The sequence below is a fragment of the Amblyraja radiata genome, chromosome 6 (assembly GCF_010909765.2).
Source record: "Amblyraja radiata isolate CabotCenter1 chromosome 6, sAmbRad1.1.pri, whole genome shotgun sequence".
In the NCBI taxonomy this organism is placed as follows: Eukaryota; Metazoa; Chordata; class Chondrichthyes; order Rajiformes; family Rajidae; genus Amblyraja; species Amblyraja radiata.
Genome location: NC_045961.1, coordinates 96,268,658 through 96,283,552, shown reverse-complemented (window position 1 = coordinate 96,283,552; position 14,895 = coordinate 96,268,658). Strand labels below are relative to the sequence as shown.

The following is a 14,895-nucleotide window of genomic DNA, read 5'->3' as shown; positions in this document are numbered from 1 at the left end:
ACCAGATATTGGAGTAGCACCAATGTTTTGTTTCACTTGCTGGTCTGATTCTTCAAAATCTAGTACAGTGGGAGCTTGGTGATGGTATATGGCTGGATATCATGGGAATGAACAGGATCAGGGGAGTGGGGGGCCGAGACAGCAGCCTTGTGTGATGGGCTAGTGCCAGGTATTAATCTCGTGAAGGTTTCCACTCAGAACTATTTGTTTTAAATAAGCCTTGTTATCTTGATTAAACTGATAACATACGAGTATTTTGAGCAGCACAGTGGCACAGCTGGTAGAGCTACTGCCTCACAGTGCTAGCGACCAGGGTTGGACACTGACCTCGGGTGTTGTCAGTGTGGAGTTTGCACGCCGCCCTGTGACCACATGGGTTTCCTCCCGCATCCCAAATGACATGTGGATTTGTCGGTTAATTGGCCTCTGTAAAATTGCCCCTAGTGTGGGTGCCCCTGATTGCCCCTGATGGGGAGAAAGCAGGAACAGGGTACTGATTTTGGATGATCAGCCATGACATCCCAGGAACCAGACTGATTCCTGGGATCTCAGGACTTTCATATGAAGAAAGACTAGATAGACTCGGCTTGTACTCGCTAGAATTTAGAAGATTGAGGGGGGATCTTATATAAACTTACAAAATTCTTAAGGGGTTGGACAGGCTAGATGCAGGAAGATTGTTCCCGATGTTGGGGAAGTCCAGAACAAGGGGTCACAGTTTAAGGATAAGGGGGAAATCTTTTAGGACCGAGATGAGAAAAACATTTTTCACACAGAGAGTGGTGAATCTCTGGAATTCTCTTCCACAGAAGGTAGTTGAGGCCAGTTCATTGACTATATTTAAGAGGGAGTTAGATGTGGCCCTTGTGGCTAAAGGGATCAGGGGGTATGGAGAGATGGCAGGTACAGGATACTGAGTTGGATGATCAGCCATGATCATATTGAATGGCGGTGCAGGCTCGAAGGGCCAAATGGCCAACTCCTGCACCTATTTTCTATGTTTCTATGTTTTCTATGATCATATTGAATGGCGGTGCTGGCTTGATGAGCCGAATGGCCTAATCCTGCACCTATTTTTTTCTATGCTTCCATGTCCGGAGTGGATGACAAAGTGGGAGAACATAGAACTAGTGTGAACGGGTGATCGATGGTCAGCGCAGACTCGATGGGCCGAAGGACCTGTTCCCCTGCTACATCTTTCAATCAATCAATTTGAAGTAGACGCTCACTTTTTTCTTTTTCAGAAACATTGACCGCGATAAAAAGATGATGTGCCTGGACAGCAAAATCCAAATGGAGGTGGAACTGGCTCAGAAGATGGCGGCTCCACAAAGGAGTTTGAATGGACACGTCAAGCCGTTGGTTGAAGCCGTGGCTTTTGGGGAGCTGAAGCTTCTGGAGGGGCTTTGTGAGATGGGCCAGAGTCCAAAAGCCGAGCAGAAACGCCACCTGAATGGAGCTGTGGCACACAAACAGTGCGCCCTGTACTCTGAGGAAATTAGCCCCGTCCCCAAGCAAGATGGGTGAGTATGATGCCTTGCATAATGGTTGATATTTGGTGAAGACAAAATGTTAAGGCAACTATATTAGAACGTTTACTGCGATTTTAATGGATACTATGCTTTTTTTTTTCTGGAAGATGGATCTTCGGTTGAAAGGGCAGTTCTCTTTTTGTTTTCCTGTATCTTGAATTTTTAAACTGTTACAATGATGTAATTAGAGATAATTGTTGAGAAACTTGCTGTAGGGCAGCAGCAGGGCGAAGGCTGCAGACGCCAATAGGATCCAGTAGATCTTCACTAGTCTGAAGAAGGGTTTCAGCCCCAAACGTTGCCTATTTCCTTCACTCCATAGATGCTGCTGCACCTGCTGAGTTTCTCCCTAGCATTTTTGTGGACCTCCAATAGGATCCACAAACTCTTCAGGAAGGCTGGCTCTGTCCTGGGGGTGGAGTTGGATTCATGGGAGGTTGGCCTTGGAGGGGAGGATGCTCCTCAAACTGCGGAGCATCCTGGACAATACGGATCACCCCCTCCATGACACACTGGTCAACCTGAGGAACACCTTCAGCAACAGACTGGTTCCACCAAGATGCAGCACAGAACGCCACAGGAGATCCTTCTTCCCTGTGGCTATCAAACTGTACAACTCCTCCCCCTTCTGTCGTGGGGTGGACTGTCTCCCACCCCCCCCAATCTTTGCACATCCCCCAAGCCTTTCCACTCGCTAATTTCACGTTTCATGTATTTTGTATTTTTTATGACTGTTGGAAGACCAATGTCCCTCCTGGGATAAATAAAATTACATCGCATCATGTAACAATTTCTGTAAATTTCTACTGATGGCTGGATCATCTTTACCGGCTTACAATGACAGAGTTACTTGGCTGGTCAGGAGTGTGAGCATTATGCTTTCCAATTATTCTATTCCTGAATTGGAACAACACTTAAAGACATTATGCCAACATTTAAAAGACAAGAGGTACAGAAGTTTGAAAACACACACCTCCAGATTCAGGGACAGGTTCTTCCCAGCTGTTATCGGGCAACTGATCCATCCTATCACCAATCACCTGACCTCCCATCTGCCTCATTGGAGACTCTCAGACTATCTTTAATAGGACTTTATCTTGCACTAAATGTTATACCCTTTATCCTGTATCCATAGACTGCGGATGGCGTGATTGTAATCATGTATAGTCTGACCACTGACAACACAGTTGTGAGTTCTGAGTAACTGGATCTTACGGGCAAAAGATGTAAGATTGGCAATATAACCAGTACTCAATAGGTTAAGTATCAGAAAATACACATAACGAACATGTATTATGTATGTGCATGTGGCTTAGCATAGCTGCATACTTTTATTGGTGTAGGTCCAGAACCAGGGGCCACAGTTTAAGAATAAGGGGTGAGCCATTTAGAACAGAGATGAGGAAATACTTTTTCGCACAGAGAGCTGTGAGTCTGTGGAATTCTCTGCCTCAGAGGGCGGTGGAGGCCAGTTCTCTGGATGGTTTCAAGAGAGTTAGATAGAGCTCTTAAAGATAGTGGAGTCAAGGGATATGGGGAGAAGGCAGGAACGGGGTACTGATTGTGGATGGTCAGCCGTGATCACATTGAATGGCGGTGCTGGCTCGAAGGGCTGAATGGCCTACTCCTATTGTCTACTGTTTATAGGTTCGCTGATTGATAGAGTCAAATCACACAGAAACAGGTGGAGACCCAAGGAACTGCAGATGCTGGAATCTTCAGCAAAAAGTGCTCGAGTAACTCAAAAGATTAAGCACTCTGTTTTTGTTCAAGATTTCAACATCTGCAGTTCTTTGTATCTCCACCTGTTTCCGTGCTATTTGACTCTTTAGCTGTTTGCGATCGGTGTGTGTGTGTGTGTGTGTGTGTGTGTGTGTGTGTGTGTGTGTGTGTGTGTGTGTGTGTGTGTGTGTGTGTGTGTGTGTGTGTGTCTGTGTGTGTGTCTGTGTGTCTGTGTCTGTGTCTGTGTCTGTGTGTGTGTCTGTGTCTGTGTGTTGAGAGAGTGATAGAGAAGCAACATCAATGTGCAATATTATTTCTCTGCAGCCTGCTATGTCCTGCAGCCCCCACTCTGTCCACCTCTCATCCTTGCGTTGACCACCATCCTTAAGTCATTAATCTTTTTCACCCACTCAGGGCACATCTTTGCAGGTACTATCGCAACGTTGAAGAAAAACTTGGACAGGCACATGGATCAGGTCGGCTTAGAGGGGTATGGACCAAAAGGAGGCAGGTGGGACTAGTTTAGATGGGGCATGTTGGTTGGTGTGGGCATGTTGGCACTGATTCCACACAGTTTGTGACTCTATGACTCGATCTGCCCACGTTCCCTGCCACACTCCAGTCATCATTCCCTATCCCATCGACCCTCAACTCCCATCTAGTTCCTTTTCTGGGCAAACAATCCATGGGCAATCCTCCCGCACATGTCCACGACTATCTACCATCCACAGACTTTAATTGGGTTTTACTTAATGACAGTATCCAAGATCACAGCATTGTTTAACAAGATTAACTTCATGTTAGTGTTGATACTCCTTTGGTCTCAGAAACTGGGCCAGTACAGCCCAGAATCCATGATATTCTGCAATTCTATCAATTCATGGTATATCTCCACCTCAGTTTTATTAACTCGCCTTTGTATTCTATCCCTTGGCACTCTTATCTAACAAGAAATGTCCTAGTTTCAATATCTTGAAAGCAAACGTTTAAAGCAGGGAGTTCTGGACTTTTTCTTATTCCTAATAGGTTTGATCTATTCTTCTGAAATAGTAACATAACTTACAAGAACCGTCGACAAGGTTCTGATTGCTTCCTGTGGGCTACTTCCGTTTCCTCCGGGAATGGTTGCTCCTGGTGTCCTCTCATCTTAGCGCAGCCGTGTTATTTCCGCAAATTGTGATTCCTACTTCACCTTCCCCGGTACAGCGATCCGTCTATTATTGGACCGATTCTACGTTTTAGAGGTTTCTCTTCTAACAGGTCTTTGTATCGAGTCCGCATCACAAGATTAGAAATTGTTCAGCCAGGGTTAAACACACTTCCCGGCATCTGCGTACGATTGCGTCTTGCGCTTCTTGTGCGTGGTGGTGGAAACAGGGCTGCGACGTGAATGCTCTTTCCTTGACCCCTTCCAGCAGTATTTTGGAAATTTTATTCGTCGTTCTTAACAATTTGGCTTTTTTTGCAGAACACCCTTTTTAGTTTAGTTTGGAGATACAGCGCGGAACCAACTCACCGAGTCCGCGCCGACCAGCGATCCCCGCACGCTAACACTATCCTACACACACGAGGGACAACTTACTATTTTTCCAAGCCAATTATCTTTACAAACCTGGAGTGTGGGAGGAAACCGGAGCACCCGGAGAAAACCCACGCAGGTCACGGGGAGAATGTACAGATAGCGCCCCTAGTCAGGATCGAACCCAGGTGTCTGGTGCTGTAATGCAGCAACTCTACCGCTGCGCCACCCTGACGTTCACTAAAGGACCCACCACGAAAGATATTTTTCAAAGCCTGGTGTCTGTTTTTGCAGGGAAAGCAGAGCTTTGGAGGTTGTTTGCTGAAAGCTTGAACATAATCCAACTAAACTGTTTAGAGGCGTATAAAGTCTGTTCCCATGGTGTACAACAGATGGATGAGTTAGAAAATGTGTAACCCTCCTGCATCGGTTTACAAGGTTTAAAGGTTTCTTAAACTCATCCACGCCACATTGGTCAGAGGCTTCAGTTTACAAAAAAAACAACCATCGACCATCACCTTAAATAAAAGCAAAATGCTGGAGGAATGTAGTTTAAACACAGCGTGGAAACAGGCCCTTCGGTCTGCCGATTCCACGCTGACTATTGTTTGCCCGTTCACACTAATTCTATGTTATTCCACTTTCTCACCCATTCGCTGTACGTTAGGGGCGATTTTCTTAACAGAGGCCAATTGACCTACAAACCCACACGTCCTTGGGATGAGGGAAGAATCCGAAGGGAACTCACGCCATCACTGGGAGAACGTGCCAACTCCACACAGACAGCAGCCCATGTCAGGATTGACGGCGGGTCTCTGTTCAGTTCAGTTTAGTTTATTGTCACATGCACCGCCGAGGTGCAGTGAAAAAGCGTGTTATCCAGTCGGCGGAAAGACAATACATGATTACAATCGAGCCATTTACAGTACAGTGTGGTGTGGAGCGATTGTAATATGTGATTGTAGATCCGCTTCTGTGGGGAGCACGCAAATGGTCCCCATGGTTGTCCAATAAGGGACTATGGCATTAACCCACCAGGACTGCTGCCTTTGAAGGACTATCAGACGTCAGTGTTTGCAATTGCCCTTCTCTGTGATGTTTGGTTAAAGGAAGTCATTCTCTGCGAGGATCCCAGTGTAATCATTTGGAATAAGAGAATTGTGTCAATTGAGTTGTGCAAAGCCAAGAAAATTGATATTCCATTGGAGATATGTGTCAGTGAGGGGAGGCAGAATGTTGACCTTAACATCATGTCAACGCACACAGACGTCTTCTTTACGATACCAGAGGAAGGCGTTCATCCCATTGTATTCCTGATGACTCCCGACAGGGAATCTCATCAATCCCATTCCTTCTCTTCTAATTCCCACAGTAGATAGATAGATAGATAGATAGATATAATTTATTGCCACACAACCAGGGTTGGTGGAAATTTGGGTTGTCAGCAGCAGTACAATAATAAAGAACACACAATAAAACTGTAACACAAACATCCACCACAGCATTCATCACTGTGGTGGAAGGCACAAAAATTTGGCCAGTCCTCCTCCATTTCCCCCCCGTGTACAGGACCAGAGTCCAGTCAGTCCAGGATCGGCTCTTCCTCACCGGAGACCGCGGCTTTAGATTGTTGTAGGCCGCAGGCCGGCGGTCGAGATTTAAAGTCCCCGCCGCAGCCAGAAGCACCGTAGACTGCAGGGCCAGCGGTCGAAGCTCCCCTCCAGGGGTGATGGTAAGTCCATGCCGCACCCGCGGTAGAAGTTGGCCGCGGGCCGGCAGTGATGGCTTCTTCTTCCCCCGGGTCCCCCACGAGGGATCCCGGGCTGTAGACGCCGCACCAGCTGGAGCTCTGCAGACCGCGGCTTCAGGCTGCGACTTCAGGCTGCCGGCTGCCCCGGGCCAGCGAAACGGAGCTCTCCCCTCCAGCGAGCCCCAGCGAGGGCTCACCCGCTCCACGCCGAGGGTCCACGCTGCGCCCGCCGCTGAAGCCCCGGGCGTGTCTCCGGGAAAGGCCGCGTCGATCCTTGATGTTAGGCCACGGGGGAGGCGACCTGGAAAAAGTCGCCTCTCCATGGAGGAGACGACCGAAGCGGTTTCCCCCTTACCCCCCCACACCACCCCCCACACAAAACACACGAAGAAACACAAAATACACACTTTAAAACATACTAAAAAATTAAAAAAAGCTGGAAAAACTGACGCGCTGCTGACATGGCTGCACACAGAGCAGCGCCCCCTACAAGAGTTCCGCAAATTATTCTCTCTCACATGCTCATCAACTTTTTGACACTTTTCTTCAATAAGAGATAAGTGACAGTAGCCAAGATAGACACAAAATGCTGGAGTAACTCAGACGGGATGCTGCCTGTCCCACTGAGTTAGTTATTCCAGCATGTTGTGTCTGTCTTCGATTTAAACCAGCATCTGCAGTTCTTCCCTACGCAGTTACAATAGCCAATTAACCTATAGGCAGGATTTTGGTTGCGTGACTGAAAGATACAGCATGGAAACAGGCCGTGTGGCCCATTGAGTTCATGCTGACCATTGATCACACATTCACACAAGTTCAATGTTATTCCACTTTCGCATCCACTCCCTGCACACGAAAGGGGCAATGTGCAGAGGCCAATTAACCCACAAAAGCTCACGTCTTTGGGGTGTGGGAGGAAACCCACACGGCCGCAGGGAGAACGTGCAAACTTCGTATAGACAGCACCCAAGGTCAGGATTGGTCACTGGTGTGGTGAGGCAGTAGGTCGATCAGCCTCTGTCACCCTTAGAAACATAGAAACTTAGAAAACAGGTGCAGGAGTAGGCCATTCGGCTCTTCGAGCCTGCACCGCCATTCAATATGATCATGGCTGATCATCCAACTCAGTATCCTGTACCTGCCTTCTCTCCATACCCCCTGATCCCTTTAGCCACAAGGGCCACATCTAACTCCCTCTTAAATATAGCCAATGAACTGGCCTCAACTACCTTCTGTGGCAGAGAATTCCAGAGATTCACCACTCTGTGTGAAAAAATGTTTTTCTCATCTCGGTCCTAAAAGATTTCCCCCTTATCCTTAAACTGTGACCCCTTGTTCTGGACTTCCCCAACATCGGGAACAATCTTCCTGCATCTAGCCTGTCCAACCCCTTAAGAGTCTTGTAAGTTTCTATAAGATCCCCCCTCAATCTTCTAAATTCTAGCGAGTACAAGCCGAGTCTATCCAGTCTTTCTTCATATGAAAGTCCTGACATCCCAGGAATCAGTCTGGTGAACCTTCTCTGTACTCCGTCTCTGGCAAGAATGTCTTTCCTCAGATTATGAGATCCTTGTAAAACATCCCCCTATTGGTTTCGGCGACTGAACCCATTGAACAGTTTATGATGATATGAGCGGAAAGCAGTCTCCAACACTAACCTGCATGGTCATGGGAAGAAGATTCCTGGGTCCCTGGAGATGTGAGGACACATTAATACCTGCTACACGATCACCACACAACTTAATAGACTGCCTGGACCAGACATTTATTGCTTCTGTCACGGATGGTTTAATCTATCGCCATTCAGAGGAAGGCTTAACTTATACGCTGCTTTCTAAATGCTGTCGTAACATTTTATTGAAATTGCCGAAAGCTGTAATATTTTTTCTTTTCATTTTCGGGCTTTGCTATTCGCCGAGCCGGTTCTTTAAGTTATTAATGCCAGCGCACACAACTTCTATTAGGATTCCCCACACATATTGTGCAAGGGGACTGGAGACAATTACAGGCCCAGCGATGCGAGTGTGAACGGCTTATTTCGTGAATGTTAGTTTCAACGGCGGATTCAATCACGGTGATTCATCATTAGGAAAGAAAAGCCACGCTTCCCACAGCGATTTCTGGGATTATCTCGAGGTTTTTTATTTCTTCCCGGCAGTGTGTGGAGTAATTATTTTGCAGACATTTATTTTTGATGCTTGGCTAAATCCTTACTGTGGGATACGGGCAGAGATTTAAAAACAAAAAGCTCAGGGGAGACAGCAAGTTGTGGAAGGTACGAATCCTATTCTGGGCAATGGCATGGATGATCAGTGAAATGCAGACGTTAATAAACTTGGATGTAAAACATCGCAGGGCACCATGTGAAGAAGAGGTGGGAGACATTTTTCATTGTTGCTCTTGCCAGGCTCCCGACCCAAAATGTCACCCATCCCTTTTTCTCCAGAGATGCTGCCTGGCCCGCTGAGTTATTCCAGCACTTTGCGTCTATCGAGAGGACTTCAGTTAGGGTCATAGAGTGATACAGTGTGGAAACAGGCCCTTCGGCCCAACTTGCCCACACCGGCCAATATGTCCCAGCTACACTCGTCCCACCTGCCTATGCTCGGTCCATACAGTGCATTCAGAAAGTATTCAGACCCCTTCCCCTTTTCCACATTTTGTTACGTTACAGCCTTATTCTAAGACGGATTAAAATTCCTTTTTTTTTATCAGATCAATCTACGTACAATAAAAAAGCAAAAACAGGTGTTTAGAAATTTTTGCAAATTAATTAAAAAGAAATAACTGAAATATCATATTTACATATAAGTATTCAGACCCTTTACTCAATACTTTGTTGAGGCACCTTTGGCAGTGATTACAGCCTCAAGTCTTCTTGGGTATGATGCTACAAGCCTGGCACATCTGTATTTGGGTAATTTCTCCCATTCTTCTCTGCAGATCCTCTCAAGCTCTGTCAGGTTGGATGGGGAGCGTCGATGCACAGCTATAACCATATAACAATGACAGCACGGAAACAGGCCATCTCGGCCCTACAAGTCCGTGCCGAACAACTTTTTTCCCTTAGTCCCACCTGCCTGCACTCATACCATAACCCTCCATTCCCTTCTCATCCATATGCCTATCCAATTTATTTTTAAATGATACCAGCGAACCTGCCGCCACCACTTCCACTGGAAGCTCATTCCACACCGCTACCACTCTCTGAGTAAACAAGTTCCCCCTCATGTTACCCCTAAACTTCTGTCCCTTAATTCTGAAGTCATGTCCTCTTGTTTGAATCTTCCCTATTCTCAAAGGGAAAAGCTTGATCACATCAACTCTGTCTATCCCTCTCATCATTTTAAAGACCTCTATCAAGTCCCCCCTTAACCTTCTGCGCTCCAGAGAATAAAGACCTAACTTAATAATAATAACAATAAATTTTATTTAATGGGCGCCTTTCAGACATCTCAAGGACACCTTACATAGTAATCGGAATAACATATAATCGGAATATAACAAGTAATAAAGACATCACAGAGACACAAATTAAAAACAGAATTCAATCCAAAAACAGAAAATCAAAAACACAGTGTGAAGAGAGAGCAGCGGCAGCCAAAGCGCGCCAGCGTCCATTCTCTCTTCACGGCAGCCATCTTGGACACAGACCTACAGGACTACAATTGGACAAAAAAAAAATCATCCCCCCACAGTGGGTAGCACTGTGGGGGAAGGCACAATGTCCAGTCCCCACCCCATGGGGACTTATTCAACCTATCTCTGTAACTTAGTTGTTGAAACCCAGGCAACATTCTAGTAAATCTCCTCTGTACTCTCTCTATTTTGTTGACATCCTTCCTATAATTGGGCGACCAAAATTGTACACCATACTCCAGATTTGGTCTCACCAATGCCTTGTACAATTTTAACATTACATCCCAGCTTCTATACTCAATGCTCTGATTTATAAAGGCTAGCATACCAAAAGCTTTCTTTACCATCCTATCTATATGAGATTCCACCTTCAAGGAACTATGCACGGTTATTCCCAGATCCCTCTGTTCAACTATATTCTTCAATTCCCTACCATTTATCATGTACGTCCTATTTTGATTTGTCCTGCCAAGGTGTAACACCTCACATTTATCAGCATTAAACTCCATCTGCCATCTTTCAGCCCATTTTTCCAAATGGCCTAAATCACTCTGTAGACTTTGGAAATCCTCTTCATTATCCACAACACCCCCTATCTTGGTATCATCTGCATACTTACTAATCCAATTTACCACCCCTTCATCCAGATCATTGATGTACATGACAAACAACAAAGGACCCAACACAGATCCCTGAGGCACCCCACTAGTCACCTGCCTCCAACCCGACAAACAGCCATCCACCATTACCCTCTGGCTTCTCCCATTCAGCCACTGCTGAATCCATCTTGCTATTCCTGCATTTATACCCAACAGTTTAACCTTCTTAACCAATCTTCCATGAGGAACCTTGTCAAAGGCCTTACTAAAGTCCATATAGACAACATCCACTGCTTTACCCTAGTCAATTTCCCTAGTAACCTCTTCAAAAAATTCAAGAAGATTAGTCAAACATGACCTTCCAGGCACAAATCCATGTTGACTGTTCCTAATCAGACTCTGTTTATCCAGATGCTTATATATATTATCTCTAAGTATCTTTTCCATTAATTTTCCCACCACTGAAGTCAAACTAACAGGTCTATAATTGCTAGGTTTACTCTTAGAACCCTTTTTAAACAATGGAACAACATGCGCAGTACGCCAATCCTCGGGGACTATTCCCGTTTCTAATGACATTTGAAATATTTCTGTCATAGCCCCGGCTATTTCTACACTAACTTCCCTCAATGTCCTAGGGAATATCCTGTCAGGACCTGGAGACTTATCCACTTTTATATTTTTCAAAAGTGTCAGTACTTCTTTTACTTTGAAACTCATAGTATCCATAACTACTCTACTCGTTTCCCTTACCTCACATAATTCAATATCCTTCTCCTTGGTGAATACCGAAGAAAAGAAATTGTTCAATATCTCCCCCATCTCTTTTGGCTCTGCAGATAGCTGCCCACTCTGTTTCTCCAATGGACCAATTTTATCCCTCGTTATCCTTTTCCTATTAATATAGCTGTAGAAACCCTTTGGATTTACTTTCACCTTACTTGCCAAAGCAACCTCATATCTTCTTTTAGCTTTTCTAATTTCTTTCTTAAGATTCTTTTTACATTCCTTATACTCCACAAGCACCTCATTTACTTCATGCTGCCTATAATTATTGTAGATCTCCCTCTTTTTCCGAACAAGATGTCCAATTTCCCTTGAAAACCAGGGCTCTTTCCAATTTTTACTGTTTCCTTTCAACCGAACAGGAACATAAAGCTATATTCAGTTCCTCCAGAGATATTCGACTGGGCTCTGGCTGGGCCACTCAAGGACAGTCACAGACTTGTCACAAAGCTGCTCTTGCATTGCCTTGGCTGTGTGCTAAGGGTCGTTGTCCTGTTGGAAGGTGAACCTCTGCCCCAGTCTGAGGTCCTGAACGCTCTGGGACCGGTTTTCATCAAGGTCCTCTCAGTACGTTGCTCCGTTCATCTTTCCCTCGATCCTGTCTAGTCTCCCAGTTCCTGCGTTGAAAAACATCCCCACAGCATGATGCTGCCACCACCATGCTTCACCGTAGGTATGGCATTGGCCAGATGATGAGCAGTGTCTGGTTTCCTCCAGACGTGACGCTTGGCATTCACGCCAAAGAGTTCAGTCTTGGTTTCATCAGACTATAGGATCTTGTTTAGGTGCCTTTTGGCAAACTCCAAGCGGGCTGTCATGTGCCTTTTACTGAGGAGTGGCTTCCGTCTGGCCACTCTATCATAAAGGCCTGATTGCTGCAGATATAGTTATCCTTCAAGAAGTTCCTCCCATCTCCACAGAGGAACTCTGGAGCTCTGTCAGAGTGACCATCGGATTCTTGGTCACCTCTCTGACCAAGGCCCTTCTCCCCCGATTGCTCCGTTTAGCCGGGTGGCCAGCTCTATGAAGAGTCCTGATGGTTCCAAAGTTCTTCCATTTAAGAATGACGGAGGCCACTGTGCTCTTCGGGACCTGCAATGCTGCAGAAATTGTTTTAACATAGAAAATAGGTGCAGGAGGTGGCCATTTGGCCCTTTGAGCCAGCACCGCCATTCATTGTGATCATGGCTGATTGTCCCCAATCAATAACCCATGCCTGCCTTCTCCCCATATCCCTTGATTCCACTCGCCCCTGCATCTATACCCATCCCCAGATCTGTGTCTTGACACAATCATGTCTCTGAGGTCTACGGACAATTCCTTCGCCTTCATGGCTTGGTTTTGGCTCTGATGTGTTATGTTTGCTGTCTAACCCTTGTTGTGGCTAGCACAATGAATACATGTCCGACACCGACGACATCTTGTAAGAAGCGTTTATTTCCCTCACTAACAGAAACTTCTGGAAGTTCACTTGACCTCAGTCACGAGGCACTGGCACACTCGCCTCAAGGTACTCCTGGCCTCAAGGGGCGCTGGCATTTACATAACATTACATCTCCCCCTTCAACTTTATTTACATTACATTTCCCCCTTCAACTTTGGGGGTCACAAATTTTTCAATACAAATAAATTTAACCTTTAATCAATTTATTGTGGATAACAAACTATTTCCAATACTAATATTGATGACAAATGCAAACGTTACATCTCCCCCTTCAACTTTGGGGTTTCATTTACGTGTACATCCACGTCATATAAATGAAAATGCAGTACTGTTAAAGCCATTTGGATTTGGCTCTACCCTGGGCTACAGGGCTGTATCTGGGCTACAGGGCTCTACCTGGGCAGACTGTCCACCTCATCTTGGAGACTTGCTCCATCTGGGAGGTGGACTCCCCCTTCAAAAAAAAACTTTTGTCGTTCTTTCGATTACTGTTCCTGGCATGCACTTCATCCAACTTAACTTTCAAAGCAATGTTTTTACTCTTTTGTTTCCTGCATAATAACTCAGCTCCTGCAGAAACTTCGGCAAATCATCTGTACTTCTTGGCTTCTTAACTTTTACTTCTTTAAATTTGTCACTTAGCGTTTTTAAACTGCTGCTCAGGTCGTGCTGCGCGCTCCGTACGGCTCCTTGAAGTTCTCGTACATGGCGGTGGCGGTTGTTATCTGGGTGAGGGTGCGGGGCAGCGTGGTGGGAAGGTGGCCGTGGCGGCCATTACTCCCACTGGGAGAGGCCGTCTATCGAGACTTGCTATTCCTCCGTCGATCGCGGGGACTCGGGGAATCGTGAAGCCTTTTCCTCGCTGGTGATCCCGATTCCACCTGGCGATCTCTGGCCAACCCGGGGGGGGGGGGGGGTGGGAACGACCTCCTCTCCGTCTCCCCCGCCCGATCATCTGTCACGCGGGTGGGTGGGCTTCCCCTTGCGGAAGCCACGATCGGCTGGCCCTCCGCTGCTTTCGAGTCTTGCCCTTCTTCTTGCTTCTTTATTCTTGCTCTTTGACTTGGACTGTGACCTGCTTTATTTTTCTCTGTCCTTTGACCGAGCATGGGGACTAGTTGACCGTCCTCAGATGGCTCTGAGCTTTCTTCTTCTTTTTCGTCTTTTTCGGCCCGCAGTCGCTTATTCTTCTTCTTCTTCTTGCATGGAGAGTGGTCCCGGTGGCTTGAGTCCCTCCATTTTTACTCTGACACCATGTTATGTTTGCTGTATGTCCCTGTTGTGGCGAGCACAATGAATACACATCCGACACAGACGACATCTTGTAAGAAACGTTTATTTCCCACACTAACAGAAACGTCTGGAAGGTCACTTGACCTCAGTCACAAGGCACTAGCACACTCGCCAGCTTGTACTCCTGGCCTCAAGGGGCGCTGGCATTTACATTACATTACAACATGCACTGTCAACTGCAGGACCTTATATAGACCTTTCCAAATCATGTACAATTAATTTAATTTGCCACTGGACTCCAATCAAGTTGTAGAAACATCTCAAGGATAATCAATGGAAATAGGATGCACCGAAGTTCAATTTTGGGTGTCATAGCAAAGGGTCTGAATACTTATGTAAATATGATATTTCAGTTATTTATTTATAATTACTTTGCAAAACTTTCTAAACACTTGTTTTCGCTTTTCTATTATGAGGTATTGTTTGTAGATTGATGATAAAAAAAAAAGAATTTAATCCATTTTTGAATAAGGCTGTAATGTAACAAAATGTGGATAAAGGGAAGGGGTCTGAATACTTTCTGAATGCACTGTATCCCTCCAAACCTGTCCTATCCATGTACATGTCTAACTGTTTCTTAAATGTTGGGATAGTCCCAGCCTCAACTACCT

At 45.8% G+C, this 14,895-nt stretch overlaps 1 protein-coding gene across 1 annotated transcript in view; it reads left to right on the top strand.

Moving 5' to 3' along the window:
* Positions 1-1,265: 1,265 nt before the first annotated feature.
* Positions 1,266-14,895, top strand: part of LOC116974739 (P protein) — a 206,307-nt gene continuing 192,677 nt past the window's right edge. Inside the window, exon 1 of the mRNA XM_033023454.1 lies at positions 1,266-1,523. Coding sequence (XP_032879345.1) covers positions 1,267-1,523 — 257 coding nt within the window. The 5' untranslated portion in view covers position 1,266. The remainder of the gene's footprint in view (positions 1,524-14,895) is intronic.